Raw genomic sequence first — 17,557 nt, forward strand, 5'->3', positions numbered from 1 at the left:
CACACACACCCACACAAACACACACACACACACACACATACACAAACACACACACAAAAACAACAACGTATTTTGGCTTTAATCAAAAGACAATTAGCAGTTTCACATCTATACACAATTTCCTCATGACTCCCGCTGCTCTTGTTCTCTCTATCCGTGTTCTAAATTGTGATGTATTTTATTATTACAGTCAGTGGCAGAGTGTTAATGCTTTTGACTCGCTATTGAGAATTATTTAATTCTATATTGCGCAAAAGCACAAATATATTCAAAGCCAATTACTGCATATAGTGAGTCAGTCATATAGTGAGCCCATCTCCCTCTGCGAGAAGAGGTAGTACCCTTCACTGGGTTTGTTAAAACATGTGTCATCCTCACATGTTTAATTGTCACGCAAGTCAATAAATAAATAAATAAATATGGTAAATATGGGTTATTTAAAGAGAAGTGCATAGTCCAATGGTGGTCTGTGACTTAAGATTTACATCATATTTGCCCTATTTGGGAGAAAATATCATAATAATAATAATGTACCAAAACAATTTAGCTGAGCAGGTGAGAATTCATCTGCCCTCATCCCTTGCGTGAATATTAACTGATTCAATCACCTCTTTTATCTTTCAATTTACACCATTAGACAAAAAGAAAAGTACCCCTCTGCTCGATGACGTGAGAGGTGGTCCTCTTTTTCCATTTGCTGCCTCAGATAAGATTGTATTTGGTATAACCGCTCCCCCTCCCCTCCTCCCTCCTTCCATACCCCGTGGATAAATAGAAAAGCGCGCAGCTTATCGGCAGGTCGCTCAGTTAAAACAATTGATCAGCATCACGCCAAATAAATAACCTGCAACCTCCAACATGTATTCAAGCAAAATTGAAGGACCACGAAGAGGGAGGTCATTTGATTCGATGAATATTGCCTTTGAAGAGAAACTGCTTAACAATGAGGTAAGAATGACATCTTTCCTTAAACTGAAACAAATCGGCTATGAAGAGAAGTCCTGAATGCGAAAGCTGCTGTCATTGTGATTTGGTCACGCAGTATAATGGCTTCTTTCTTTTTTTTATTAATTGCAACTTCCATACAGAGAAGTTTGAATTGGATAGGCAATGCCTACTAAAATTATACAATTTTAATGACAAATTATTTTATTATTGTCATAATAAATAAGCCTATGATTTGGATTTGCATTTGTTGTTTGGAGTAATGTAGGCAGTTGTATGCGAACTGCACAAAACCATTCAGAGATCTCAATCAATGCATCATTCATAAAAAAAGAAAATAAAGGTCGGGATTCATTTCTTAGTGATCATTTGCTTCAAACAGTGAACATTAATCTATGCCTTTCAAGATGACCCCTACTTCATACCAGAAAGAGCCGTAGCGTGATTGATGTTTGTGTTAGACCTGTAGGTGGGGAGTAACTCCAGTGAGCGCGCTCTGAGCTTAATCATGAATTTCTTTGGCGCAGCAGAAGCTTTAATGTGAGCCAACCATCCAGATCCAGGGCAGAAGTGGTTGAGAATGCAAGCAAATTTCGTAGGCTACAATAATCGTCGACATAATTCTGGCTTTTATATCGTTCAAGGCATGATGATGCTTGCCTACAAAGGCATATTATTATACTCTGCTGTACATGATCAACGGTTACCTCGGATTATTATCGTTTACCAACATCCCCCGATCCTCGGGTGTTTGACGAGTTAAATGCTTCCTAATCTGGAGTGTACAATAATACAGCTTATTAAGGGATCTATGAATAAATGAGATTGCTCGTGCGCGCCTCCGTCAGACGCCAGGCGGAGCAGCCGTCTGTCTCCAGCAGACAGGTCGGCCTAAAAACAATCGATCTCTGAAAGCACTAATTACATGATCTCAGGAACCCTCCTTACCCGGGCCTCCACAGCTGGTCTTCTCCGTGCTTAATGGAAAAATGGGTCTTTGAGCTCATTAAAACAGAGAACGTGATGTGCGTAAAAGTCTAGATCTTTAAAATGTAATGCTTGTGGAGTAGCGGACTATGGTTTTAATGCGGCCTATGCGCATAGGGTGTCGCTGTCTGAGGTCCGGATGTCGTTATCAGCCCGCTGATCTTCAGCCTGCTAACCCCAATCCCAGCCACTATCTGTTTGGTGATACATTATGAATGTGTTTGTGTGCGTGCGTGCGTGTGTGCTTGTGTGTTTGCGTGCGCGCACGCGTTTTTGTACCAAGCATGAGCCTTTTTTAACTGTTTTTATTGAAGACAAATAATGCTTTCATCTATAATCTATATTATCTATATATTTTTGAATCAAGAATATACTAAAAACCTTTAATTATATATACATAATTCATGTAATTGACCAAACATTTAAAATTTTCCATGTCGTAGACGCATATTAAGTGAGTAATGGCTAATCGCTTATTAAAGGTTGCATTGCATGCCACCAGGTGTGGTGTGATTAGCCACTACAAGCCGTTTTGGAAATCTGCCCCTTATGACATCACAGGTGGTGATCACACGTGTCCACCTAGGTGTGTGACGGATAGATGAGCAACGTTTGCTACAGTCCACTGAGTAGGCTGGTAGACTGATCTATCCAGCACACATCTAGGTGGACACGCCCACCTGTGATGTCATAAGGGCCAGATTTCCAAAATGGCTTGTAACGCTAATCACACCACACCTGGTGGCATGCCATGGGACCTTTAAATTATATTGTCTCTGCAATTCCTTTAAAGATAATATTTTATCCATAGCACAGTATGATTGTTGATGACTCTATTAAAAATTAGGAAGCCATTTCTGTTTGATTTTGTACTTGTAAGCCAACATCGATTTTGCAGTCATGAAGTCATGAAGTCATAAAGTCATGAAGTCATGAAGTCATGAAATGGGTGGAGCCCTTAATTCCTGTGGTGGGAGAAAATCTCTATCCTTGAACAAACGGTGGAAGTGACATGGATTGTTGTAGCTTACACTCAATAAACAGTTCTTATCTAGTGCATCTTACTAATCTATTTAAAATATCATAATTGCTAGTGTCAAGACAAATGCAGAATTTTTTTTATTGTCCGAGTGACATTGCTTAAATTGTTATCACTAAACAGGCCTTGTGGTTCTCAGATTAACAAGTCATCCTTCAACAAAATCGACGAGAAAACCGAGAAGTGTAACGCACCTGAGAAAGGGGGCGCAACAGTCATCTTCTCCCTGAAAAACGAAGTGGGAGGACTAGTCAAGGCACTGAAACACTTCCAGGTACAGAGAAAATATTAATTAGTTCATGAGGCATCATCATTGTAATTAAATTTCTACACATTCTTGGAAACTTATTTTGTCAGTTGAATTATTGTCACGAATAACTTGCATCGTTACTAATACTATCAGTAATATTATTATTTATAATGCAGTATACATTATAAACATATAACATATACATATTGTTTGGAGTACCATTGCGTTATCGCAAGTGCCATACATAAAAATACCCATAACTCCATAATGATTTGTTTTAATTATTGTCAATGTGTAACAAAATGCCAATATTTACTTTAGGAAAACCACGTCAATCTCGTACACATAGAATCCAGGAAGTCAAAGCGGCGCAACTCAGAGTTTGAAATATTTGTGGACTGTGACAGCAACCACGAACAACTGAACGAGATCATCCAACTCCTCCGCAAGCATGTCAACATAGTGGACATGGAGCCTCCCGATAACTCCTGTCTGCTGGAGGAAGGTGGGCGGCCTCAGGCACAACATCTCCATCCTCCCTCCCGTCACACACCAACCACTAACACCGCCGCCCCTCTCTCCGTGTGGCAGGAGACATAGACAGCGTCCCCTGGTTCCCAAAGAAGATCTCGGACCTGGACAACTGCGCCAACCGGGTCTTGATGTACGGCTCGGATCTGGACGCAGACCATCCGGTTTGTACTGAGCCCGTCTTCTGCTTTCTGTTAAGGACTAAACTCTTCGACGTCTTTCTTATTTTGCTTCTTTTGTTCGGAAATTAGGGTTTCAAGGACAACGTTTACCGCAACAGAAGAAAGTACTTTGCAGATCTGGCAATGAGCTATAAACAGTGAGTGGGAACGTAGAACACACAAACATGCACACACACACACACACAAACACGCACACACACATGCACAAACACACACACACAAACATGCACACACACACACACACACAAACACGCACACACACATGCACAAACACACACGCACACACACACTCACAAGCACACACGCATGCACACAAACACGCACACACACACAGACGCACACGTACGTAAGTGCTCCACAGTCCCCAGTTAAAACAAATGGCCACTCTCCCTCGTACATTCCAGCGCTGATCCCATCCCCCGCGTGGAGTTCACAGAGGAGGAGGTGCAGACCTGGGGGGTGGTGTACAGGGAGCTGAACAAGCTGTACCCCACCCACGCCTGCAGGGAGTACCTGAAGAACCTGCCCCTGCTGGCCAAACACTGTGACTGCAGGGAGGACAACATCCCCCAGCTGGAAGACGTCTCCCGCTTCCTCAAAGGTGCAGCAAACCTCCTGATGGGACATTCACATCACACCAATGGGCCTCTCTTCATTCATCAATAATAATGATGAATGAAGCCACCCAAGCTTTACATAGTGAATGAGTATGTGTGTGTGTGTGTGTGTGTGTGCGTGCGTATGTGTATGTATGTGTGGGGTATAGTATCTCATCCCATATTTATCATATTGCATTACCACCATGTTCTTCAAAGGTGTGTTTCTGGCTGGTGGATCGTTTCACGGCGGCTCCCATGTGAACCACATGGTTTGATGGTTCTCAGCCTCACCTGTCAATGCCAAATTCTGTAATGTAAAATGTGTATGATGTGCTAAACGCGTCTGTCTTGTTCTTGGATGACAACTGACCGTGTGGGTCTCCCTGTCCCCAGAGCGCACAGGGTTCACCATCAGGCCCGTGGCCGGCTACCTCTCCCCCAGGGACTTCCTGGCCGGCCTGGCTTACCGCGTGTTCCACTGCACGCAGTACGTGCGCCACAGCTCAGACCCCTTATACACGCCCGAGCCGTGAGTCCTTTATGAGTTTTAATGTACGGCTATGCTTTTCAATCGGTCAAATATATTTTTATATTTTTTTTTATTCATCCTTTTAGTCTTTTTGTTTTGTATCTGTGTTTCAAATTTGTATTTGTATCTATGTTTTGTATGGACACCTGAACCATGATACATTTTCATTCACTGAATTAAGAGTCTTCCAACATAACTGACTGTTCAAACCAATGTGGGGTCCACTGACCGGATGACTGTGGTCCTCCAGGGACACGTGCCACGAGTTGCTGGGCCACGTGCCCCTGCTGGCCGAGCCCAGCTTCGCCCAGTTCTCCCAGGAGATTGGCCTCGCCTCACTGGGAGCCTCAGACGACTCCGTTCAGAAACTGTCTACAGTCAGTATTTCATAAAGCCTTTACTTTACTTTTTATTCTTTGGATCAGGCTCATCATATTCTTCTAATTTTGATTGTCCTGTTAACGTAATGTTTCTGTATGGCCAGTGTTATTTCTTCACGGTGGAGTTTGGCCTATGCAAGCAGGAGGGGAGGCTACGGGCTTACGGGGCAGGGCTGCTCTCCTCCATCAGCGAACTCAAGGTGAACCATTTTAAAGATCTTCAAAGCTTCACAGATTACAAGTGGCAAGTATTGTCACTTGTAATTGACCTCTCCCTCGATCTCAAGAGAAGATCAAACAAGAATGTATTAATGCTAGTCTTCAGGCTAAAAGAGAATACTCCAGACCATGGATGTTTATGCATGTAAATCTTGCACTTAGTGTACTTTGTGGTTGGATTGTGATTTATTTCATTCCCCCCACAGCACGCGCTGTCCGGTAACGCCAGCATAAAGCCCTTTGACCCCAGAGTGACCTGCAAACAGGAGTGCATGATCACAACATTCCAGGATGTCTACTTTGTGTCAGACAGCTTCGAAGAGGCCAAGGTAAAGATGAGGTGAGGGTTCAATTTCTTGGTTTCCCTTCCACATGATTTGTCTCCTCTCTCTATTTTCTAAAATATAATTCATAGTTGTGCAAAGAAAACATCAGCATTCAATGATGTAGCACTAACACTAACACACACTTTTATGAATGCTTTTTAATACGACTACTAATAAATCCAATCAAAATGACCAATATCAAATGGTTATAGCCCAGTATCAAACATTGATCAACCGATCTGAAACTCTGGTTCCAGAGAGTTTGCCAAGACCATGAGGCGTCCTTTCACCATCCGCTACAACCCATACACCCAGAGTGTGGACATGCTGAAGGACACGCCGAGCATTAACAGCGTGGTGGAGGAGCTCCGGCACGAGCTGGACATCGTGGGCGACGCCCTCTGCCGCCTCAACCGCCACCTGGGGATCTGAGGGGTCGCCCTGAGCGCTCCTCATCCAATGAGAATCTCTCTGGCGTCATCAGCGCGTCTTCCCCTAAAGCTCACCACTGTACAGACTGTCAGCTGCTCGTAGGTTCTATGTCTCAAACAACGTACGTGCTTCCATGGTACCTGAATGTCCACGGTAAAAACATATATTTTTGGCTTATGACTACTTTAATTACTGTTATTTGACCTCATTTACTTGGACTGGTTCTGGTGAGTGTTTTATATTCACGACGTCTGTGTAATTCATTTTTATTGATGATATTCCTCTCATGTACTCAATCTCTGTGATTGCACTCTATGTTGTGCGCTCTATGTCACCTTTTTTATATCCATCTGGTGTATGTATGATATTTGTCTTTGTGAATTGGATCAATGAATGATAGATATTGCTTGGATATTGATGGATTTATGCTGATAAATTGGTATATTTTGTGGTGATGTTCACATCAGTGTACCTCCTTCTGAAGTAAACTGAAAATGTAGTACTTCTTATTGTACAAGTGTACCATTATTACATTATTTTTCTACTATGAGGATGTGTTGACCGCGTGGACTGTAAAGTTCATCACAAAATAAAGAAAGTGCGCAGTTTCAACGATACCGATACTGCCTGTAAGGCGGGTATAGAAGGAACAACAAGGATGCAGTATTATTAGTTGAAGTCCAAAGTTGTAATGATGTTCACCAAGGGCGTAGGAACCGGGCGGGGGACGGAGGGGACGTGTCCCCTCCAATATTGGAGACAGCTGCATTTGTCCCACCTAAAAATTATACCGGGGGGAGAAAAATATTTTATTTTATTTTGAAAGTGCAACACAGCGTCTTGTCACCGCTTCTTATTCTAAAAAACTGGATGATTGAGCGTGCAATTAAAGAATTGATTTGATATTTATCAGTTCATTACTGCCATTTAAAATGTGTTTTCCTTTACATTTACAAATGTATCTTTTTAGTAGAATAAAATATATTTGTGAATTTTTTCAGTGTAGTTAATTTATGACATTTCTGTTCAAACCATTAATGGATCTGTCAGGTTTCCGATATGTGTCCCCCCCAATGTTAAACTCATTCCTACGCCCCTGATGTTCACAATATTCAATAAACAGTGCATTTTTTATTCAATTTCAAATATTAGATATACCTGTACAGTATTCATAAAATGTTATTTTCACAATATGCAAAACTCAATACACATAGCAATTTTCCTTTAAACAACTTTCAAAATAACATGTAAATAAACAGCATATTAAAGTGTGCATTGTTTGAGTACTAAATACTACATTTTAAAGCTTTTCACCATGACACATTTTTCCATTAACTCAAAAAAAATAAACCTCTCAAAAGTATTTTTAAACTTGGTAACACTTTATATTAAGGTACACCTATTAACCATTAATTAGTTGCTTATTAGCATGCAAATTAGTAACATATTGGCTCTTCATTAGTCATTATTAAGTACTTATTAATGCCTTATTCTGCATGGCCTTATTATACAACCAGTAAGCCATTAACTAAGAGTTTTCCCTCAATAACCTCAGAATTATTGCTTATTAGCAGTAAGTAAGGAAGTTGTTGCATATGAATTATGATCTCAATATGCTTTGCTTAGTATGGACTTTATAAGGTGGTAGTACCACAAGAATAGTTATTCTCCCTTAATAACACTTAATGAATATGGTCTGTTCTTACATAAAAAATACACAAAACTACAAGTGTTAAGTGTCCAAATAACTCTAAATTAAGTCTTTGTTACTTAGAATATGTTCCCCATACTAAAGTGACATCTTGATCATTACTAATTCACTAGTAATTGAACACTTATTAACCAACACATGTTCCCTAATCTAAAGTTGCCTCCTTTTTACACTTAGTTAATATATTATAGCACATAACTACTGCAATGAACAAGCGATGGGTTACAACTTTGAAAAAAATGGATCTATCTATAGGTTCCCTCTCATTCAGTGGTAGAATAACAAAGACAGCACAAGTACAAATTCCTCATTTATTAAACCACTGGTTCAGGTTTTCCCAAGGCTGACAACAAATACTGCCTGAAAATTCAAACACTGACAAGTATCAATGTTTATAAACATGTCATACAATATGGTATCAAATGTATAAGCAGGTCATACTGTATGATAATACAGGTACTCTATTGTTGAACATCTGTGTGATCCTTTAACCAAAATCTGCCTGCTTAAAAAAAACACAATATAAAATACTGCACAATATTAAGTACAAAAATACAATAAATTGCACAATCTAAAAAATATAAAACCTGCACAGCTCAACATGAACTTGCTCTTCATCAGCTAAACTACACTTGTCAAAGCTTAGAACAAATGTACTGAACTGTACAAACATTGCACTTTCACAGCCTAAACTTGCTCTATAATTACTGCATCAGGTGATTTATTTCCCCTGTGCACTAACAAGGATATAACTAAATCTGCACAGGTTAATATTTCACGTTTCCAATACAATACAACCGATCTTTAACTGAACAAAGCAGATCACTTAAGTCTTTAATATTTCATCAACAAGGGGAGGAGTTGGCCTTTGGCCTTCATGTCCTCTATAATGCTCTTCTTCTCAGGGGTAATGTGCGTTGCACACCTCTTAGCAAAGGACTGCAGGGTCTCAGTTGCAGGATCATACTTCAGGGTCTTGAAGGTTTCAGGATCCACAATGCTGAGCTCTGCAATTGCAGCAGTCATCTTGATGGTTCCCCGGTCCACGCCATTGATTCTGAAGGCTTCAGTCATGGTGCGGACTTTGCTTAAGCTTTTCAAGACTTTTTTATATCTGCTGATAACCTCAGCTGGTCCTTTTGCTGAAAAATATATAAAACAAAAACAAAAGAACACGAGAAATGAGCACAAACAACGGCTTAAGGTCAGCTGAAATTGCTCAAACCGGTCACTTCTCTTTTGATAAAAGTATGAAGCATATTCTAGGAATGGGACAATCTGCTCATCTACTGATATGATTACATGCACAATGTGTGGTTCAGAATTCAATACAAAAATGATACTCTAAGATCTGTTTAGTTGGTAAGTCTTACGGTTCAGAATTATGTTTACTTCTGAGAGACAAATCTTTCTAGCAATACATTTGATGTTGAATAATAATTAGTGTGAATGCTGCAAAATAAAATGAAGCTTTATTCTTGATGAAAGCCACATTTTTTACTTTAGACATTTAATTTTTATTTATCATCAAATTCCTAGTATATTCAGACTCTAGAACTGAAGATCTGTATTTTTGCCTCATAATTACTTCAGAACATATATTTTTAACAGCTCTTCCAATGCTTTTATTAATAATTACTTTTCATGACCACTTGTTGCTAACAGGGCAGGTGGTTCAAGTTATGCCATTCTTACCTCTCACATGAGCTTTTCCAAGCACAGCCACAGTTGCAGATGCAGGTGGCTGTGTCCAACGTTTCTTCCGTCTTTGGATGACAACATCACTGTCCGAGGACTCACTGATGTTTGGAGAAGATGGGGGAATGACGTCATCTTCATCCATGTTACCATCGTCATCCTCGTCGTCGTCCTCCAAAGTAAATACTTTTGGTTGAGCTTTGATCAAATAGGAGGATAGATGAGACAAAGATCAGATTGTTATGAAGACATATCACACCTTTCATTACAATTACATTACATTTTGCAGATACAAGTTGCTCCCAAATCACTCACATGATTTCTTCTTTCCCATGATTTGCTCACGCAAGAAATTGCGCTCTTGCTCAAGATCCTTTATTATTTTTTCTTGCCATTGGATCCTTGCTTCTAGGAACTCCACTTTGGAGATTGATCCTTAAAAACAAAAATGAGAGCAGGATACAAAAAATATTATGATTTGACAGTATTGAGTGAGTGAGTGAGTGAGTGAGAGAGAAAGAGAGAATGACATGCATGTAACAAAGGTAGTGGACCAGATATGGTGTGTGCGGCTGCCTCAACTTGATTTGTAAGCACATGTATACTGACAAAATCTGCCAACAACTTTAATCTCAGGTAGGAAAAATCCCTAGCAAAAAATGAAACTCTGCTAAGATACACTGCTAGAAAATGAGAAATCATTACCTGATCCAATGCTGCTTATGCTGCTGCGACTTGGAGCAGAGCTTCCTTCAACTTCAGGACCTACAGTATGGCATAGCTACAACAAAATCAACATATGAATAGAGGACTTTCAATGTTCAAACACATTTGGACAAGCTAATTATTTAGGTATTAAAGTTACTTGAAAGTTGACAAAGAAAAATTTACCATCCAAATCATTTTTGGTCACCTCTGTCATCGAGTCATTTTTAGGGACTTTTAGGGACATTTTCTTCTTGGCCTTAGGCTGTAAAAATATAAATAAATTCATGTCACTATAACCGGCAAAATGTAACTTAAATAATCTACACAAGATTCAAAAGCTCTTCTTGTTCGAATGACTGCATAGTGCATAATTTATTTTTCATTACAAAATATGGTTCATACTAAAGCATTACATATGCACCTACATTCACATTTTATGTTAATGTTAGTTTCTTTCCTAATATTCACCCAGCTCACGTGCACACTCACGCACTCAGCTAGCTTAACGTTACATTAGCTAATTAGCCTACACACTGCAGATAAATAGGAGGGTTTACTACTCTTTAACTATGTAAACGGCCCGAGGACGGGCGTTATGATGTGCTTACAAAACTCAGGGGGAGTTTCAATTAACAGGCTAGCGCTTAACTTACCATTTTTGTTACACGAATTTCCCTCTTCACTCTCCAAACTGTGAACGAAACGGCAAATACCCACCTTCTCCGAATCTTTGACGTGACTGGTGGCTCCCTTTGGATGATTGGATGAGGATGTCACATGACAGCATAGTAACAGTCAATGATTGGATGAGAGCAACGGCGAACACGGCTACGGATTGGTAGATTGTTATGTCAATTACTGTAATGGCACTTCGCGCCATTCTTTGATGCAGGACTGCGAGACTGTTTACACATTTAGACATCAAAGAAGACGGGTGCGCGGGGCAATATTATGAGCTTTGAATCTAATATTATTCCATAGGTATAGGTTTAACAAATATGTTGTTGGGTTACGAGTTTTTGAGTCGAATACATTTTAGACGGTGCCCCAAGGAAAACTACAAGTTCACCAGATGGTTAATGAAAGAAGGCCTACTTCGAAAATGGATGAAATGCCCCTCTTGCTCTCATGTTATGAAGTTGAAACGGTCCTACGGCAAAAAGGAGGCAGCAAGGTGAGTAGAACAACTAGACATGTGCCTTATTTATTAATTCTTTCTTTGTGTGTAAGCATAGGGGAGTGTGCAGCATGCAGCCATCCAATTATATCTGCTAGAATTCAGTGGCAAATCCTATATTTTACGACAATTTTTTTAATACAGAAGTTATGAGTGGTGTACACACAAAATATGCTAAGTCACATCTAGACAGTCACAATACAAATCACACACACAGCTGCAAATTTTAATTTTTAAGTAAGCTACTGTTTATTTGGTAGAGATAGGGGTGTTAATGTTTCCACAAAGTTCTATATGTGTACAAAATCTGAAATGAAAAATGCCTTTTTACCAATTTTAGATCACATTCCTGGTCATATTGTTCACCTATTTAACAATACATGCCACCAATCAGCTTGACTTTAAACTTGTACATGCACAGGGATTAATTGATTGATATCACCCTTTTCATGCTGCGTGGCACGTAAGCACAAGTGGTGACAAGTAGAGTAGAGTAGACACAGCTAAATTTACTCAAATGTCCCAATTTAAGGTGTAACAGTTGTAGATATTACTTGTCAAGTAGGCCTAGAAATGGGACTGTTCCGTTGTGCTTTGAGATTGCATGGGGGGAGGGAATCACAAGGACTACTACCTTGTTCAATCCCAATCTTAGCTGTTTCAACACTTATACATAAACATCTATGTCCCCCTCTCCATCTTCATTTATGTTACATTTTTATTAAGTGAAATCAGCACAGTATCATAGGTTTTTATTTTGTTACATTAACCTTTGGATTTAATCATCAGGACATGCCGAGATTCCTGTCACAAAGGGAAAACGGTGTCGAGGTCCATCCGAAGTGGCTCAATGTTTGAGAATTCCCACATTCGACTGCATACGTGGATGCATTACATCTACAGGTGCGTGGTTTTACATTGTATAATAACAAAAGCCATCAAAGACAAACTCGGACCATATTGTTTTCTTTGAATGTTCTCACTATACTGTTGGTTGGGATGGGTCCTATAAGAGCCAATGCTTACGAGACATGAGTTTATACATTATATGGGAAGAATTCTGAACATTGGTCGAATTTATCAACCATGTGTAATTGTATAAGTACTGGGTTGTGAAGAGTCCAATGTAGTACAAAGGTCTTGTGGATTTTTAGGTTTTAGGTGGTTCCCGGAAATTGTCTCAAAATAACTTAATTCATTGGCGAGAAAAAAACCCACACAAGTTCAAAAGAACTTAACTTTTCTAAACAGACACTTCACTGTGCTAATTTACTCAGTATCCATTTTTTCGGTTGTTTCTTAAAACTCTTCAAAGATACAGCAGATTTAATTTGTTTTGGGATTTTATTCCATTCCTCCCCTCATACAGGGAATGTTCTTCACCCTACTTTGCTTTTGAGATTTGTTGTTTCCGGTTAAATACACTCTTGTATTCAGGCTATGAGTATCTGCTGTGTCTGCAAGTGGGACTGCAAATGAGAAATTATGGTTATAATTATGACAACTTAAGAAATTGGTTTTAACCCCCCACTTCTAAATTGTGTCATTGAAATATTTATCTGGTTGATCTATTACAGATTCGCCCAAGGCCTTCGACTGAGACAAGTGGACATGCTGCAGGAAGGAATTACTCGGAGTTCTGCAACTCTGAGTAAACTTGCATACAAGCTGCGGAGAGTTTGCAAATCAGGAATGAAATGAATGAGAAGAAGAGGCAAGCAGACTGTTGGACAAAGAGCAGAGATTGTTATGATAGATGAAAGCAAATTTGGCCATAAAAGAAAGGTATGAAAGTTACTTAAACAATTATGAGTATTACTTTGATGCCAAATACATGATTTTGTGTCTAAAAACATGTATTCGATGTTGGTTAAGTCTGAGCTAAACTCAGCTACTGAAAGTAGAGACAATACATACATTTAAAACCTGTTTTTGCCTGAGGTGCTTGGAGGTGTATCTGCTGTATCTCGAGAAGTAACTACTGCATTATGAAATAAGATACATTGTAGTTCATTGATGCAATAGAGGGGAATGTCAGTTTTAAGAAACCACATTATTCCTACACCCCAGAACAGTTCAATATTTGTAAACATGCACCACTACTCCAAAGCTAGAGAGAACTTTTGAATTTTTGACTTATGATTTATTCTCTCCCATTTCCCACCATTATTGCAGAATCATTGTATTGTGAGTGCCATTGTCCTCATTTTGAAATATTTGCTCTTGTGAATTTCAGTACAACAGAGGACGGGCAAGCAACAGGAGTTCCTGGGTGTTCGGAATGCTAGGGATTAAGAATGACAGGAGGAGACCCATTCTTAAGATTGTGCATCACCGTTCAGTCAGGCATCTCTTGCCTCTAATAAAGAAGTATGTTCGTCGTGGAAGCTCTGTCATTTCAGATGGGTGGAGGTCTTACCGCCGTCTTCAGGATGAAGGGTACAATCACCTGACTATCAACCATCAAGATTTTTTTGTCGACCCTGTTACAGGTGCACATACACAAAACCTGGAGAGATTTTGGGTTATTTGCAAGTCAACTATCTGGAGACAAAGAGGGAACCGCACACAAAAACTGTTGAGGGATCATTTAGATGTAATTGAGTGGACTTATTGGCGTGGAAAACATCACAATAACGGAACACTTGGAATGCTTTTGCATGACATTAGGAAAAAATATCCAGTATGAAACCTGTCTGAAATGTAGATGCAGATATCAAGTTGATATTTATACTACCAGTCAAAAGTTTCGACACACTAAATGTACTGTTACCGCTGAGAAAAATACTATTATCATGGACATGAAGGCCAAAGGCCAACTCCTTCCCTTGTTAAAGTATTAAAATGCAAGTGAGCTTCTTTGTTCAGTTAAAATTCTGTTATATTGTATTGGAAAAGTGAAATATTTGTGCACGGGAAATAAATCAACCTGATGCAGTAATTATAGAGCAAGTTTAGGCTGTGAAAGTGCAATGTTTGTACAGTTCAGTACATTTGTTCTAAGCTTTGACATGTGTAGTTTAGCTGATGAAGAGCAAGTTCATGTTGAGCTGTGCAGGTTTTATATTTTTTAGATTGTGCAATTTATTGTATTTTTGTACTTAATATTGTGCAGTATTTTATATTGTGTTTTTTTTAAGCAGGCAGATTTTGGTTAAAGGATCACACAGATGTTCAACAATAGAGTACCTGTATTATCATACAGTATGACCTGCTTATACATTTGATACCATATTGTATGACATGTTTATAAACATTGATACTTGTCAGTGTTTGAATTTTCAGGCAGTATTTGTTGTCAGCCTTGGGAAAACCTGAACCAGTGGTTTAATAAATGAGGTATTTGTACTTGTGCTGTCTTTGTTATTCTACCACTGAATGAGAGGGAACCTATAGATAGATCCATTTTTTTCAAAGGTGTAACCCATCGCTTGTTCATTGCAGTAGTTATGTGCTATAATATATTAACTAAGTGTAAAAAGGAGGCAACTTTAGATTAGGGAACATGTGTTGGTTAATAAGTGTTCAATTACTAGTGAATTAGTAATGATCAAGATGTCACTTTAGTATGGGGAACATATTCTAAGTAACAAAGACTTAATTTAGAGTTATTTGGACACTATTAACACTTGTAGTTTTGTGTATTTTTTATGTAAGAACAGACCATATTCATTAAGTGTTATTAAGGGAGAATAACTATTCTTGTGGTACTACCACCTTATAAAGTCCATACTAAGCAAAGCATATTAAGATCATAATTCGTATGCAACAACTTCCTTACTTACTGCTAATAAGCAATAATTCTGAGGTTATTGAGGGAAAACTCTTAGTTAATGGCTTACTGGTTGTATAATAAGGCCATGCAGAATAAGGCATTAATAAGTACTTAACGACTAATTAAGAGCCAATATGTTACTAATTTGCATGCTAATAAGCAACTAATTAATGGTGAATAGGTGTACCTTAATATAAAGTGTTACCTTAAACTTTTACACATTTTTCAATAAAGCATTGTTTCAGCTAACACACTGACAATACTCTCTAACGACACTTATATCACACGAATACAGTGCCAGCTTATTCTATAACACATTGGCATATATTTTACACATTAAATTAACACAGCGCCAACACGCATTGTCATGAAGTGGCGGACACTTTCCTACCACGCCCCTGCCTGTGTGATACTGCTAACAAGCACGCTACAACAGAGTGAGTTCTCCGTTTTCAACCCAACTACTTTTTCAAACATTCCATGCTCGGCTATAACCCTCTCGGCATGTTCCCTAGCATTAAAACATAAATACATAAACAATTACACAACCACCATTCTTACGTGTAAGGGGGGTATAGAAAGAGCAACGAGGACGCAGTATTAGTAATTGAAGTCCAAAGTTGTAATGGCCGAGGAGACGGCAAGCACGCTATTCCCCTACAGGCTGAACGAGGCAAAACAAAAGTAACAAACACAGACCATCTAGAGATTGAACTCAAAATTAGGTGAAATAAAGAAACACTGCAACAACTTTCCTAATTTAGCTCTTCAGAATAATGTTGCAGCAAATAAACAATAATGCATTTTTTAGATAAACATGGGAATAAACAAAAACATATTTTGCCAGCATCCCATTATACCTGAAAAGGGCGGAGCAATGGGTAACATAATAATTGAGTGAAAAGTCAGTTTTTGCATTTTGAAGCATTTTTGACTTATTTACTGCATTAAGCATTTCTAAACATTTTACTGCAACACATATTTATAACCATTACACGAAGAGCTGTAGTTCACAAAGCGGCCTCACGCAAACCCTAACATTATCAAATTTCTTCGCCATAAATTGGAGTTTTCTTTGCATGAAAAATTAGCATTTAAATCCACAAACAACATGTGCGTAATCAGGGGCATATAAAGACTGGGACCAGAAAATTATAACTTTCTCTGCATTGAAACCATAGATAGTATGTAAAATGGATGTAGCATTTGGGCAGACCTCAGTTATTCAACTGCATCCAATTCTCTTGGCTTATGAGCGTCGCCATTTTGTCATAGTTTGACTCCGCCTCATTTCCTCTAACCAAAAAAGTGCATTGATGTGACGTCGGGGGAGGGAAGTACGCCCATCTAGGTGACGTACATCGAATTAGCTCGTAGCTCAAGGCATCTTGGCACCAAAATGAACAATAGGAATGAACGCAGTCGAGGTCAAGATGACGGAAATAGCATGCTAATCCTGAAAACTAGCCTTCGAGGCGAGGTGAGGGTCAACGGCTAGCTGTCACTCAAGAGGCTGCGCCCCTAATTATTCATTATTTTGAACCTCCAATAAAATAAAAACTAGCCTTCTAAAAAAAAAGCTCACCACCCTGAGTGTTGTCATGGAGATATGAACTAAACATACTGACTAGAATGTTTTTTTGGACCAGTCTGTAAATAGGTTTAATAAAGACTGTGAAAACGGCCTGTTTAACAAGTGAGTCAACGAAGAATTGCTCACTTTTGGTACCACCTCGTAGTGGCCACCCAGTGCTACTGCAATGTTTGTCACTTCCGCATTGGATGCTGGTAGAACCAATGGTTTGTTCCTGAATCCTCGGACGCCAGCCTTCCGAGTTGCACGTTTGACGTCACTTCCGGTCTCGGAGCATTCATAGCGTTCCTGTTCGTCTTTGTGATTGTGGCATGAAATTGGTTAGTGGTTGTTTATTGTTAGCTAATTTAGCCTCTTTAGCAAACCACATCGACATTAAAATGACCTACGTGGTACAAATACAAAAAAAAAAAATCTCTTCACAGGCGCAGCCATTTTGTTGAGAGCGTCAACACTGCTCTCGGTCTACTCTCCG

At 39.2% G+C, this 17,557-nt stretch overlaps 2 protein-coding genes across 2 annotated transcripts; one reads left to right on the plus strand and one right to left on the minus strand.

The window, feature by feature from the left end:
• Positions 1–858: 858 nt before the first annotated feature.
• On the plus strand, positions 859–6,419 carry tph1a (tryptophan hydroxylase 1 (tryptophan 5-monooxygenase) a; the record flags this gene model as incomplete). Its single annotated transcript, XM_079742918.1, has 11 exons — positions 859–948; positions 3,111–3,245; positions 3,543–3,726; positions 3,816–3,916; positions 4,004–4,071; positions 4,339–4,535; positions 4,927–5,062; positions 5,313–5,439; positions 5,547–5,642; positions 5,868–6,001; positions 6,245–6,419. The coding sequence occupies 11 exons, from the start codon at positions 859–861 to the stop codon at positions 6,417–6,419; spliced, it is 1,443 nt and encodes a 480-aa protein (XP_079599044.1).
• Positions 6,420–8,964: 2,545 nt separating this feature from the next.
• LOC307080518 (uncharacterized protein) lies at positions 8,965–10,750 on the minus strand (the record flags this gene model as incomplete). Its single annotated transcript, XM_079743246.1, has 5 exons — positions 8,965–9,272; positions 9,826–10,026; positions 10,144–10,263; positions 10,534–10,593; positions 10,720–10,750. The coding sequence occupies 5 exons, from the start codon at positions 10,748–10,750 to the stop codon at positions 8,965–8,967; spliced, it is 720 nt and encodes a 239-aa protein (XP_079599372.1).
• Positions 10,751–17,557: the final 6,807 nt, after the last annotated feature.

This window comes from Pollachius pollachius (assembly GCF_949987615.1).
Source record: "Pollachius pollachius genome assembly, chromosome: 9".
NCBI lineage: Eukaryota > Metazoa > Chordata > Actinopteri > Gadiformes > Gadidae > Pollachius > Pollachius pollachius.